This window comes from Thamnophis elegans, chromosome 15, assembly GCF_009769535.1.
Source record: "Thamnophis elegans isolate rThaEle1 chromosome 15, rThaEle1.pri, whole genome shotgun sequence".
NCBI lineage: Eukaryota > Metazoa > Chordata > Lepidosauria > Squamata > Colubridae > Thamnophis > Thamnophis elegans.
In genome coordinates this window covers 29,665,927-29,680,477 of record NC_045555.1, presented here as the reverse complement: position 1 = coordinate 29,680,477, position 14,551 = coordinate 29,665,927, and the positions used below count along the sequence as shown (strand labels likewise).

The 14,551-nt window shown below is 37.9% G+C and overlaps 1 protein-coding gene across 1 annotated transcript in view; it reads right to left on the bottom strand.

Annotated features, from left to right (window-relative positions):
* Positions 1–14,551, bottom strand: part of USP54 (ubiquitin specific peptidase 54) — a 108,978-nt gene that overhangs the window by 43,497 nt on the left and 50,930 nt on the right. Inside the window, 6 exon segments of the mRNA XM_032231577.1 lie at positions 347–512; positions 3,276–3,425; positions 3,630–3,776; positions 8,163–8,268; positions 11,397–11,479; positions 11,596–11,709. Of these exon segments, the coding sequence (XP_032087468.1) occupies positions 347–512; positions 3,276–3,425; positions 3,630–3,776; positions 8,163–8,268; positions 11,397–11,479; positions 11,596–11,709 (766 nt within the window).

Below are 14,551 nucleotides of genomic sequence, written 5' to 3'. Positions count from 1 at the left end.
GCTTCCAGTGAAAGTAGATATTTAGCAGGTATTCAATAGCCTTCACCATATATTATGGTTTATGAAAAATAAAGCATAAAGGTCTTTAGAATATTTAATCCTCTAATAATTTTTCCACTGTATGTACAAAATACATATGGTACCCAAAATAGTTTGAATTTCTGTAGAATGTATGAAGCTATTTTTGCATAATTTGCTATATTTTAGGTAGGCAAAGAGCCATTTTTCTGTGCCATTTTCTGATATCAGATAGTTCACAAGTCTTTACTTATTGCCAATGCCATTAATATTGATATCATATATCTTGATTACTATAAAAAACACATGAGGAACTTCAAAAGATTACCTGAATCTTCACTATCATAATAGGTTCTGCTATACTGTGGTAAATCCTGTGTGGAGAGATTCTGGGTTGATACTGGAGTTCCTCTTGGGTCTGCATAAAGTAGTAGCAAGGGTTGGTAATGACCCTTAATGCACTTAGTAACAACATCTTTCCATTTAGGACCTATCTGAAAATATGTTAAAAAGTAATGAGGGGTCATTTTTGATACAATTAAGTACAACGATGACATTGGTCTTAACAAATAGATGATCAAGAATCCAACGGACAATGGGAAACAATTGTTATGCTGTAAATAACATATTAATTACATACAAACAAAATATTACATTAAAGGCCAGTACTAGTCTAAGATAAAGAACTTCAAAAAGCTCTTTAAGATTATTCCATTAAGAACTTAAAATAACAAAACATACTACAAAACAAAGCATAGCATCTACAGAAAGCATTTACAGAGAGACTCAATTTCCAGGACCTCTGTCTGAAAACAAGCAGCAGCAATTAATTTCATCCTATTGTGATTTGTAGAGCAAAAGTACATGATAAACAGCTGTTGTGTGTGTTTGTTTGTGTGTATTCAACCTCTTAGCACAGCTGTTTGTGTGTAAATTTTTATTTTTCATAACTTCCTAATCTAGTTATCTATTGAAAGTTCTGTAAAGTTCTTTCAGTTCTTGCCTCTTCCTATTTATTTTATGTATGTATGTATTTATTTACATTTCATGTGTATAGAGCGCCCATCTTCCTCAAGGTGGGATTTACCTCCTGCCAACATAAAGTTGATAAAGAGATTGAAAGGATAGATCAGAGTTGAGCTATATCATGTTCAACAAATAGAAATATACAAATATTTCGGACAATTTTTTTCTGGATGACGTGAGTACTGGACAATTTATGTGGAAATGATGTATCAATTCTGAAATGTCTAACCAAAGATACATTTATTCACTTCATGTGTTTTTGCAGACACCTTATTAACATCAACCTGTAGTCATAATCAGCAGTGAGTTTCACATTTGTTACGACCAGTGCACGCCTGATCGCTTTGCGATTTCTGCTACCGATTCAGGTGAACCGGTCCGAACCAGCTGAATACCACCTCTGGTCATAATGACACTAAAAATGAAAGTAAAAAATCTGGGTTAATGTCAAATGTTATGACGCTAAAAGTATTGTTCAACCAGAATTGTTCATGAACAACACATGTGACAATGAAGAATGGAAGGTAGTAGATTTGTTTTCTAATGCTATTAAATAGATAAATATGGACAAAGCATAGTTGAAATTTCTCCTATGGAAGAAGACAATGCAGATTTGACAAGATCATGAAAAGAAAGGATGCATCTATTATAACGAAGATAAAATAGTTAATATAATTTTCTTTCCAGTGGTAACACATGGCTATGAAACCTAGCTCTTGAAAAAAATGAGAGAAGAACAAGAAACACTTTTGAATTATGGATCTGGAGATGATTACTAGGTGACCTATAGATTTGAGGAAAAAAATATTAAGTTTGTGTGTTGTAACAAAGGAGTGACTGCTCCAGAGGTGCTATTCAGTAAGCAGAAACCTATCTACAATGCACACCTGATGGATAAAAACATTATGGGAAATAGCAGGCAAAGATAAAGATAAATTATACAGAATAAAATAAAGTACAGAATTCTCCCTGACAGAGCTATAAGCTAGTACTAAAATTAAGTGCACAAGTACTTCATTATGACTCAATGGCCCCAAAATTAACTAACTAATCATTTATACTGTGGTGATACATAGGGGCTGAAAACGAAATGAATAAGAAAACCCTTTTCTCTTACTAAGAACTAAGGCAGGAATCACATCCATTTCCTAAATGACTAGCACATATGTGCGAGGGGAACTTTTACCTTTTATGTATAAGTATATGTACACACACACACACACACACAGACACACACACTATCCCCCCAAATCACAGTATTCCCAGGGTCATGATAAAAGACCCTGTTATCTAAAAGTTAACCCTATAGAAAGCATCCAGGTTAAAATAAGTGAAGAGCAAATAAAAGACTATTTATTTATGACACAGGTATCCAACTTTTTGGCTTGCCTGGATTGTATTGAGTGAAGACGAACTGTCTTTGGCTGCGTATAAAACATAAAATATACCGTATTTGTGAACTATAAAACGCACCAGAATATAAGATTTGAAGAGGAAACAAGAAAAAAAAATAGTTTCTGGCCTCCATGCATCCGGTTTTTTGCCCTTCTCAGCCTCCAGGAGCAGTCTGCAGGCCTCCCAAATCCTCTGTGCATCCCATTTTTTGCCCTCTCCCATCCCCAGGAACACTCTGTAGGCCTTCCAAACCTTTCACACATCCCATTTTTGCCAAAAATGGGGCTGTTTTTGATGAAACGGGATGCAGATGTGTGTGTGTTGGGATATATAAGATGCACAGACATTTTCACCCACTTTTTTTGGGGGGGGGGTGAGTCTTATAGTCCGAAAAATATGGCACATAAACACATAATAATGTTAACAAGTTTATGATCTTGTGGGATCACATTAGGAACTGTCCAGGAACACACGCAGCTCATGGGCTAGACACGCCTGATCTATGATATTCGCTTCTTCTCCCAAGAAGAGTTGAAAAGTTTCTGTCTTACCATCATTGCATTATACTGGATCCTATGTTATTTTGTTTTATCTTTCCGTAACAACTCATGACAGAATGAAACATAGCAGACAACATATATCCTGCCCTACTCTCTTAAATAATGTGTTTGTGTCATTTTGATATTTTAGAAACAGTGGATGCAACCTATCTGGAATGTTTCACCATAAACTGCCTGCAAATAATTGGAAGTTTATCAACTCATCTAAAAACAATCCAGATAGATTTACATGGTGTCTAGCCAAACATTTTATTCTTTTCTCTCTAAATTTCTTACCTCTTTAACATGTGCATCATCAAAATACATCCACATACGAATCTTTGTTTGAAAGAAAAAGGTGGAGTAATGTTTTCCATAGTAGCAGATCATTCCAACCAAATACAATTCACATTGTTTTGCTCTGTCGTCAGTTACTCTGAAGAACAGCTTCAGGGAGGGAAGAATAATCTCAGTACAATTCTTGCATTTCTCTAAAACTTAAATTTACTTATTGAAAACTAACTATGTAAGCTGAAGGAAAAATGTTGGAAATAAATCCAGAACACACAAACATGGACGTGCACGTATAGATGAAAGACAGTAGCACAGTCAAACAAGAATGTACATATTGCCGTAAGATTTAAGACTCACATCACCCAGTTTAAGGCAAGTGCCCAGGCTATGAATGACATCCTCCGCCAAATCGGAGTGATCCGAGTCCCAGACCAGTCCAATGGTGATGATCTGCGGGGAGTTCATCAATACTCGGCGTATCCGAATTTTTTCTCCACAATTGCTCTGAAAAGAAACCCAATGTATTTAATTCCTGATGGTTTTAAACATTCCTTTTTTAGTATTATATGCCTTCATCTCCTGATAATGACGTATCTTGGTTTCAGACAAAAACTTCTGACAATGCAACTGATTTGTATAGTGGAAGAAGCAGGAGTATACTACCTAGAGCAACGATGGTGAACCTTTTAGAGACTGAGTGCCCAAACTGAAACCCAAAACCCATTTATTTATCACAAATTCAACCTGAATAATGAGGTTTTACTATCTAAAATAATGATAAGCAAGTTGTTAGTTGTTCTAAGAAGAATGTGATAAATGCACTTTTATGCCCCTTCATTTTTTTTCGCTTTTGAAATATTATGTTTAGCAACAATAAAAAAGAAAAACTTTTGTAACATCATTTCTCTCTTTCCCTCCCTCTTTTTCTCTCTCTTTCCCTCCCTCTCTTTTCCTGTTTCCCTCCCTCCCTATTTCTTTTTCTCTTCCCCATCTCTTTCACTCCCTTCCTCTCTGCCTGTTTCTCTCTTTCCCTACCTCTCTTACACCCTCAATTTCTCTCCCCCCCTCACTTTCTATCTGTTTCTCTCTCTTTCCCTCCATCCCTTTCTCTCTCTTTCTCTCCCCCCACTCTCTCAAACCCTAACAAAGCCAGTCAACTCTTCTTAGAAGGATCTACGCAGGCAATTGGAGGACAAACTGAACTTTTGAGAACGACTGCAAACTTAGGAGAAGAGAAGCAAGCTGAGTCTCTCTCACACAACACACACATGCACACACCACCCCCGCAATGGCTCCTTGTTTCTGCACCGGGTCAGTCAAGTCCTTCTGGTGAGAGAAGGTCTCAGCATCTGCAGGGTGCTGCCGCACTCCCCCTCCACAGGGCAGACCTTTTCTGGACATCCTGCCAAAATCCCAGGTCAGCCCATCTCCCTTTACCTGGTGATTCCACTGGTGTGGGGAGCGGGGGGGGAGGGGAGGATAAGCAGAGCTCATCTAGCCCTAGAAGGGAGATCAGGTGGGCTCCCGAAAGGAGATGGAGAGTGATCCTCATGGGAATACGGTAGGGAAGTGGGGTGAGTGTGAAGGATCGCCATGGCACAGGAGAGTGGGAGGGAGATGGACCGAAGAAGGGCAAAGCTAGAGAGTTCTTTTCCTCGTTTCTATTATTCTGGGGTTGATTTGAAAGGCACTCTGCATGTGATATGAGCCACAGGAAAAGAACACACCAAAGGGACCAAACACAGGGCGAGGAGGTGGGCAGCAAGGGATCCATTATTGCTGCAGAGATAGAGAGCGGTCTAGTCTAGTCTTACACACACACACACACACACACACACACACACACACACACACACACACTGTTCTTTGCAATTAGGTCTCATCAATGCACAGGTTATTTGCTTGTGTATCTGTAATTTTTGAAAGAAGGCAAGCAAACGACTACCGGAGGGAATTGGGAGTGAAAAAGGCAAAAGGGTGGGGAGGGTTTTTTGAAATAGAAGGAAAGGAGTGGGGACCATTTGCAAACAGGACCCTGGTTGTCTATCAACTTAAACGGGAGGCATGAAACAAAACTGCATCCACTAATCAGAGCCCTATTCTGCTCATTGCTTGTTTTGCTGCATGTCTGGCAGTGTTTCGTCTATACTGGGGCAACAGCATGCGTGCCCACAAAGAGGGCTCTGCGTGCCAACTGTGGCACGTGTGCCATAGGTTTGCCACCACAGACCTAGAGTATAAACAGGAGGAACCCGCTTAAAATAGCCCTACAGCAAGATAGATTTATATCGTGATGACACATAGGGGCTGAAAACCAAATGAATGATAGTAAGTACTATCACATTTTCCTAAATATAAATCCATCCTGTTGCTTTATCTGTAACACTGCAGTCAGCAATCCTTATTTAATTGTGTGATAGGTAATAAAAGTCTATTGTAGTACTTTATTTTATTTCAAGTCAACTATATCTTTTATCAAATAAATTTAACAAAAAATAAAATACATTACAAATTTTCAAATGTAACTAAATGTTAAAAGGAATATTGTGCATGTATTAAACTGTTTCTAACAAAGAAGAATATTTGTAACTCAGAGTTGGTATTATCTGAGCTTGGTTGTTTTTTGTAGATGTTTCATTATCCAAACTAGGTAATATCATCAGTACTGGCTAGTAATGAAATATCTGTAAGAAAACAACAAGTTCAGAGAGCATCAAAGACCCCCTCATTAAAATATTTAAAAGAGAACGATGGTAAGGGAAAGGATAATTTTGAATTAAAGACTTTTAAGAGCATATGCATATTACAGTTAAGCTAAGTTTTAGTTAATCAGTTTGTATGTTTTCATTATGTAATTTACTCTATAGAAGTGAAATATTTGTAGTACTTTTATAAATATCACTTAGTTTTACCCATTTTGGTTTGGTTCTGGTTGGTTTCCAGCTCTGTTGAACTGCCTATTGTGTAATTCCATGATTGCATCAAAAAGAAAATACCTAAAAGGTTAACTTGCTCTCCTTATATTTTCTGCACACTGATCCATCTGCATGTCAAGGGCAGTGGGACTTTGTCCTACCCTCTCTGAATAGCTATCTCAACCTGGCCAAGCTGCAACATTTTGTAGCTGCTGTTCCAGCACAAAGAGATTGAAAGAGATTGCAATACATTTAAAAGTCAGAGAATGCACCACTTTCTAAAAAAATGTTCTTTTAATTGGACTAAGGATTTTCAGGGTGAATTCAATCTTCAGAGTAATATATAATGATAAATCTATTTAGTATACACGTAGTCCAGTGGTGGGTCTCAAAATTTTTAGAACCTCTTCTGTAGGTGTGGCCTGCTTTGTGGGAGTGGCTTGCCAGCCATGTGACCAGGTATGAGTGGCTTGCCAGCCATGTGACTGGGTGGGCATGGCCAACTTGTAAAATGTGGTGAAACTCACTTAACAACACCCTTGCTTAGCAACCAAAATGTTAGCTCAGAAACTCTGGCATTTGAAGCACACAAGTCTTAAAACTGTCAAGTTACAAGACCCTTGCATCCCTAATCCTTTAGGGAAAAAAAAACCCCAGGGGTGTTCAAACCTGACAGCTTTAAGACTTGTGGACTTCAACTCCCAGAATTCCTCCTCTCGCTCTTCATCTTGATGATGTGTGGACGGGTGTTGGGAGGGAGCTGGAACCGGTTGGCACTGTAGATTTGTGGAACCTCTTCTATAGAAGAGGTTAGAACTGGCAGGAACCCACCCCTGACATAGTCCTTGACTAACAACCATTTGTTTAATGACTGTTCAAAGTTACAATGTCATTGGAAAAAGTGACTTAAAACCAACCCTCACGATCATCCCAGCACCGACTCTGTCACATGATCAGTCACTTTAGCACAGGTCAGTGATTCTCTTAACAACTACAATGATTTGCTTAACAACTGTAATTGTAAAATTGGGTATCTCACTTAACACCCATCTTGCTTAGCAATGGAAATTCTTGTCCCAACTGTGGTTCTAAGTCAATGACTACCTATATAGGTAGTCCTCAACTTACAACAGTTCATTTAGTTCAGTCAGTTCATGAAAAAAGCATTTGACTTATTATGAGCATTTTTCACACTTACGACCATTGCAGCATCCCCATGGTCACGTTATCAAATTCAGACTCTTGGCAACTGACTCATATTTATGATGGTTGCAGTGTCCCAGGGTCACATCATCCCCTTTTGTGACTTTCTGACAAGCAAAGTCAATTGAAAAGCCAGCTTCACTTAACAACATTACTAACTTAACAAATGCAATGATTCACTTAAGAACTGTGGCGAGAAAAGTTATAAAATGGGGCAAACTCTCTTAACAACATAAATTTCGAACTCCATTGTGGGAGTAACTTGCAAATTACCTGTACTGACAAATTGCATACTAAAAACCTCTCAACTCAAAAGCAACTGTCAGCTTTGGAAGGCATATTAACACAGATGCTTCCTTGCTGCCACATTCTTGTGCCTGGGAAAGCAGGAGGGAGGATTTGGTAGAAGGGGGTAGCTAGATAAAATAGCATTCTTCTTTACGGTCAAGGTCAGGGTATTCATGCATCTGGAGAAGGACTGGTTGGAGGGATGTACTCGAGTTGGGATGGTTTGGTATTGGACCGTGTGATGGACTGAGGAGTGGATGGGATGAGTTTGGACTTTTGATTTACTGAGGGAAAATCCGAAACTCTCAGATTCAGGTTTTCCCAGATATGCCTACTCTAATAAATGGGAGCTTTGAGAAAATTCCTGTCTCGGAGTTTCATTGGGGTTGCGGTTTTCAGGAACCCTGACAGCAGCTTTCAGTGCATTCTCCCCCACCCCCATTCGGGCTATTTCTTCTACTAAATATAAATGATGTATACAAACCGGACAGTTTCTCATGTCTCCCATTGTGCTGGCATTTTGTAGCAGCTCTCCAAACATATCAGGTGTCGGTTTGTCTCGTCTTTCCAGCATGCAAATGGCCTGATTGCTTTAAATGTTTTAAAAGTATAAAACAAGAAAAAAAATATTTCTTTATAAACAATATCTAAACCTGTTGCTGCTTCTTGAGATCTGTTGTGAAAGAACAGCATTTCATTTTACAGGTTCAACAAATGCGCACCTAAATAAAATATATGCCTCAATCAATCAAGATTGGAGTGCAAATTGAACTTTAATGCCTGACATATCTCCTGGTCATTCTGTTGGCTTTTCAATTGTGAGCTGAAATTTGTGATGTATAATCTACGATGAATGCACAGCCTTTAATTTCGTCAAGTTGGCATCTTTGACTTTTGTTGCAAGTCTTTGTTCATTCTGAGCCTTTGTTTCCTGACTTCATCTGCAGATTCGGGCTATCTGCTAATATTCTGCCTTAGTTACCATATTTTTCTGAGAGTATAAGACTGAAAAGAGGCTGAAAAATTGGATGCATCTTATACTCCGAATGTAGCTTTTTGGAAGCTTTTTTCTAGCCCTAATGAGGTGCTAATGAATGAATGAAGCAGTTTAGGCAAAGTAGGGAATTGGAAGATCACTTCACTCGTTAGCAACTCATTAGGGCTGAAAAAACATCTTTGAATATTTTTACTGCAGCATACTAATTTTCCGGTTCGTTCCAGCTGGGAGAAACTAAAGATTTAAAGACTGCCTTAAGAGGTATTTCTTTTGTCCAGTTTCTATTTCTGGGAGATAATCCTCTCAAGGGCAAGGCAAAGAGTTCCTGTGACTAGTGATTTCTATTTTTGGGGGGATAATCCCTTTAATTTAAAGGCAAGGAAGAGATTATTCCTATCATGGATTCCTTCAGGCAAGTGTTGGGCTGGTTTGTTGATTGAGCTTTGTTACATTTTTACAGGTGTGAAGTGCTTTTGGCTGAGTGCCCAGACATCTAGTTAAGCTTATTAAGAGTTTTCCCGGCCACCTGGGGAAAGACAAAAAGTGGCAAAAAGTGTCATTTTATTATACTATTGTGTTTGCTTGTTTTTCTGGTGTTATGGGAATAAAAATGAATATCTGGTAGGTAGAACTCCCCCCCCCCCTATTTTCCTCCCAAAAAACTAAGATGCATCTTATACTCTGAAAAATAGTATGTTTCTCTTTCCATATTTTGTACTTGTCTTTTTTGTCTTTTAGTTTATCAGCCGTGCTTTCTTCTTAGATTTCTTGTTTTTCTTTTTAGTGGTATTGTGTTCGTCTAGGCTTTTATGATCATATTTTTCAGTGTTCCCCATGCTTCTCGAGTTGTTTTTCCCTTTAAGATTTTCATCCATGAAATTTTTCTTAGGCTCTTCTCTGAGTTTGTTAAAAGCAGCTCTTTTAAAATGTAAGACACTGGCTGGATTATGTTCTATTGATTGTATTTGCATTATAGGGAATTCCAATATGACATGGTCACTCTCGCCCAAAGTTTAACTCTCTCTATCACTTCTTCTCTATTGGTAAGAATTAGATTCGGTATAGCTTTTCCTCTAGTTCTATTTTTTGGATGACAAAATTGTCAGCTAGGTTGTTAAAGAATCTGTTTGATCTCCCACTAGCTGCCGAGTTTATCTTCCAGTTGATATCAAGGCAGTTAAAGTCTTCCATTACTACTGTGGTATGTTTTCTACACACATGTTCGTTGTTTAGCAAAACATTCATCTATTTCTTCTGCTTCATTGGGTGGTCTGTAATATACTCCTATAACAATTCATTCTTTTTTCCTTTCATATTGACCAATATGCATTCTAGGAGGTTTTCACCCTTGGTTTTGTGGATTTCTATAGAGATGTAGTGAACTTTTATGTATAATGCAACTCCAGCTCCTCTTTTATTAGATCTATTCCTTTTGAATAGTTTGTATCCTTACATCAGTTCATTGTAGTCATGAGTTTCATCCCACCGTTTCAGTAATGGCAACTATACTATATTTACCTTCATGTACTTGTACTCCAAGTTCACCCTGCTTGTTCCCTAACTTTTGAGCATTTGTGTATAGGCATTTAAGTTTTTTGTGGGTCTGAGATGCACAGATAGCCAATTTACAACAGTTCATTTAGTGACCATTCAAAGTTACAATGGAATTGAAAAAAGTGACTTATGTCAGTTTTTCACAATTACATCCTTTGCAGCATCCCCATGGTCACATGATCAAAATTCAGATGTCTGGTGATTGATTCATACTTATAACCATTGCAGCATCCCAGGGTCATGTGATTCCCTTTTGCAAACTTCTGAGAAACAAAGCCAACGGAGAAGCTAGATTCACTTAACAACCGTAAGATCGTAAAATGGAGCAAAATTCACTTAAAAGATGTCTCATTTAACAACAGACATTTTGGGCTCAATTTAGGTCATAAGTCGAGGACTATGTCTTATATTTTTGGGTATATTTGTTATATTTCCTACTTTGTAAATGTGTTTTTCATCCTTCCCATCATTTCCTACTTAATTGTGTTTTTCCTTTTTTTCTTCTTCTATTTACTCCTAACTCTATATGATTAGTTATCTAGTGGTTTTTGCTTGGAATTAGGTTCTAAAGGTTTTGAAGATTGCCTCCATCCTCCCTCAATTTTAGTTTAAAGCCCTAAGATGAGCCAGTCATTTTCCAAATATATTATTTCCAATTCTTGTGACGTTCACTCCATTCCTTGCCAGTAGCCCTTCATGTAGGCAATGCAGATTATGGTCTAGGAAACCAAAGTTCTCTTGACGACACCAGTTTAGCATTTAGAAACGACACCAATGGTTCGTTTCTAAATCCTTTGCTCCCTCATTGGATATTGGCCTTTTGTTGGACGTATAGATGAAACCTCCATTTGTGCTCCTAATTCTTTAGCTTTCTTCCCTAGCTGTTCATAATCTCATTATTGTTTTTAGATTCATTATTGTGTCATTGGTGTAGGAGAAGAAAGGGGTAGTAATCTGTGGGGTTATTGTGAAAGGTTCTCAGTAAAATCTTTGATTTTTGCTCCAGGGAAATAACATACTCATAAATTCTCAGGCTATAAATGAAACAGCAGGAAAGTTGTACAAGATTATGTTAATGTAGCCTTACAATAAAGGAGAATTAGCTAGTCTGTTTGCATGTCCTGTCTGGTTTACTTTTTTTTTTTTTGCAAAAAGTTTGAGACTCACCAGAGTGAAGTAGTTGAAATATAATGCACCATCTGGATGAAGGGCAATGGGTCAGAAGTAGCACCACAACTGGTACAGACACACTAAATCAAATAAATAGATGATTAGATATTAACAGAAGAAAATATTATTTTGCTCATTTCCAAGTCTATTTCTTCATTTCAGGATTAATATAACTTTTGGAATTGTTTTTTTTTACCTGTTCGAACAAGGTCATTGCAAATTTCTGATGTGAAATACAATGTGGGGCAGTGCAGATATCTTCTTTAGATTCATCTGCAATGTGGAAATGAATCCTCATTAAGAGGTTCTCCTACATCCAGGAAAACAGGAAAAGAAAATGAGGGTTAATATTTAAAATAATTGAAATTTATCATTTAGAGTTGTATGAAATTTGCTTCTAAACATTATAAAATTCATTTAAAAACTAGAAGTGACAGTTTTTGACATCAGCTCATATAGTAGACACTTATTAACTTTCTACGAAAGTAGAATAAAATATTTATTATTCATTATGTCAAGCTTTAACATTTCATTAGGTTTGGCATATATATAATGTTTTAACTAAATAGTCAAATTATACATCAATTGCTGAAGACTTCAAGTTGCTTTACTGTGAGAGTGCGCACAGCTTTATTACATAAGACAACCCAGGAGCAATAACAATAAAACTATTTCCTATTGTAGGAAATAGTGGTTTTATCTACAAAAGAATATTTACTATGCATACATGTACTATAGGCAGAAGTCAAACAATCAGCATTTACTGTGGGTAATTTTACAGCAGGGAAGAACACATGGGTGGGGGAGAGACATCCTAACAGGACATCTTATTATTATACAGGCTCCTAAAGGGGTAATAGCCAGAAAACCTTGCTGACTCATTCCCATCATTACGGCAGTGCATCATTGCATCATTGTAGCAGCTGGTCAGCTCTTAAAACACTATCTTGACATTTACTGACCCTGGGAATAATATACAATTAAGGACATTGAAATTAAACAAAATAATGGCTTTGTTTTGACATTTTAAGAGCACAATAATCATATTTGTAATAAGGGAATACAGTATTGGAAACAGTCGTCCTAGGGAATTATGAAATGTATTTTCACAACCTATTTTGTAGTATTTGTTCCCTGACATTTTCTTTTAATACAGATAGTCCTCATCAATTGCGACTGGATTTCTTTCGCTAAGTGATGTAATCATCAAGTGTGAGAACAAGCTCTGCAGTCCCTCTTGCCATTGTTAACCAAATCCCAGTCAGGCAAGGCAACATCCCACTAGCTTCCCACTACCCAATTACTCTTGCAACCAAGTTGCAAGTCCCAGGTGGCTTGCAAGCAGGAAGGTTAGTGGCTGGCAAGTGGCAAGGGGCACAAGAGGGTGCAAGGAAGCACTGGCAAGGCTCAGGGATGGTGCCCAGGAGAGTGAGGGAATGCACAAGTGGGTGCGGGAGATGTGGCAAGATACAAAGAGGGCATGCAGAGGAGCAATGGGGTACATGAGTATATGTGGGAGGCACAATGAAACTCAAGAAGAGTGTGTGAGAATGTGAGGGAAATACAGGGAAGATTCAGAAGGGTGTGAATTGGTGTATGGGGTTATGCGAGGGAAGCATAAATAAATTTGAGGAGGGTACATGCTGGGTGAGAGTTGTAGTAATTACTTGTGACCTTTCCTGAAGGCTTCCCACTGACTTTCAGAGAAAACTGGCACACAAGGTTGCATATGGGGATCATATGATTGTGGAGTATTGCAACTGGTTGTAAGTGCAAGCCAGTTGTCAAGCACTTAGATCATAATAATGTGACTACATGGGTCCTGGACAGCCAGAACCTTGAGGACTGGTCATAACTACTAATTGTTCAGAACTACCTGTCTGCAAGTATAGACTCATATTATAAAGTGATAAAAAAACTCAAAATATGAGAGATAATCAAATCAATCAGAATAGAGCTGGAAGGTATTTTGGAGGTCTTCTAGAATCTAGTCCAACACCCTGCTCAAGCAGGAGTCCCTATAAAATTTGAGACAAGTGGCTATCCAATCTTTTCTTAAACATTTCCAGTAATGAAGGCAAGTTGTTCCACTAGTTAATTTTTCTTACTGTTAGGAAGTTTCTTCTTAATTCCAGGTTGCTTCCCTCCTTGATTAGTTCCATCCATTGGCTTTTTGTATTGCCTTCTGGTGCTTTGGAAAAGTACCTCTTCTTTGTGTCAGCCCCTCAGATCCTGGAACACTGCTATCAAAGTCATCCCTAGTCCTTCTTTTCTCTAGACTAGCCATACCCAGTTCCTACAACCATTCTTCATGTTTTAGTCTCCAGGCCTTTAATCATCCTCGTTGTTCTTCTCTGAACTTTTTCCCAAGTCTCAACATCTTTTTTGTAATGTCGTGACAAAAACTGGATGCAGTATTCCAGGAATGGTCTTATTAAGGTTTTATAAAGCAGTACTAATATTTCACATGATTTTGATTCTATGCCTATGTTTACGTAACCAAATATTATATTAGGTTTTTTGGCTGCTGCCGCACACTGCTGGCTCATATTTAAGTGATCGTCCAAGTCTCTCTCACAGTTACTCCTTTTGAGCCAGGTTTTGCCTATTCTGTACTTGTACCTGTCTAAGTGTAAAACCTTGCTTTTCTCCACATTAATTGGATAGAGCCCAGTGTTCAAGTTTGGATCCTGAGCTTGTCTTGTGGGATGATGGCAATTCTTCCTAGCTTGGTATCATCTGCAAATTTGATGAGTTCCCCTTCTATTCCCTCGCCCAAGTCATTTATGAAGATACTAAGTACTAGGCCTAAGATGGAACCTTGTGGTACCCCACTTCTTACTTCCCTCCATGTAGATGTAGTACCGTTAAGGACTACTTGTTGAGTACAGTTTGTCAGCCACTTACAAATCCATCTGGTTAGGACTACTTGTTGAGTACAGTTTGTCAGCCACTTACATATCCATCTGGTAGTGATGCTGTCAATCCCACATTTTTCTAGTTTACTAAGAAGTAAGCTGTGGTTTACTTTGTCAAATTACTGAAATATAAGTATAGTAGTGGCCAAAATTGTGGAAATCAAGAATATAATGCATTAACTTTTATCAAGGATTTGCTATTAGAATAGCAGTTATAAAGTAGAAAAATGACAC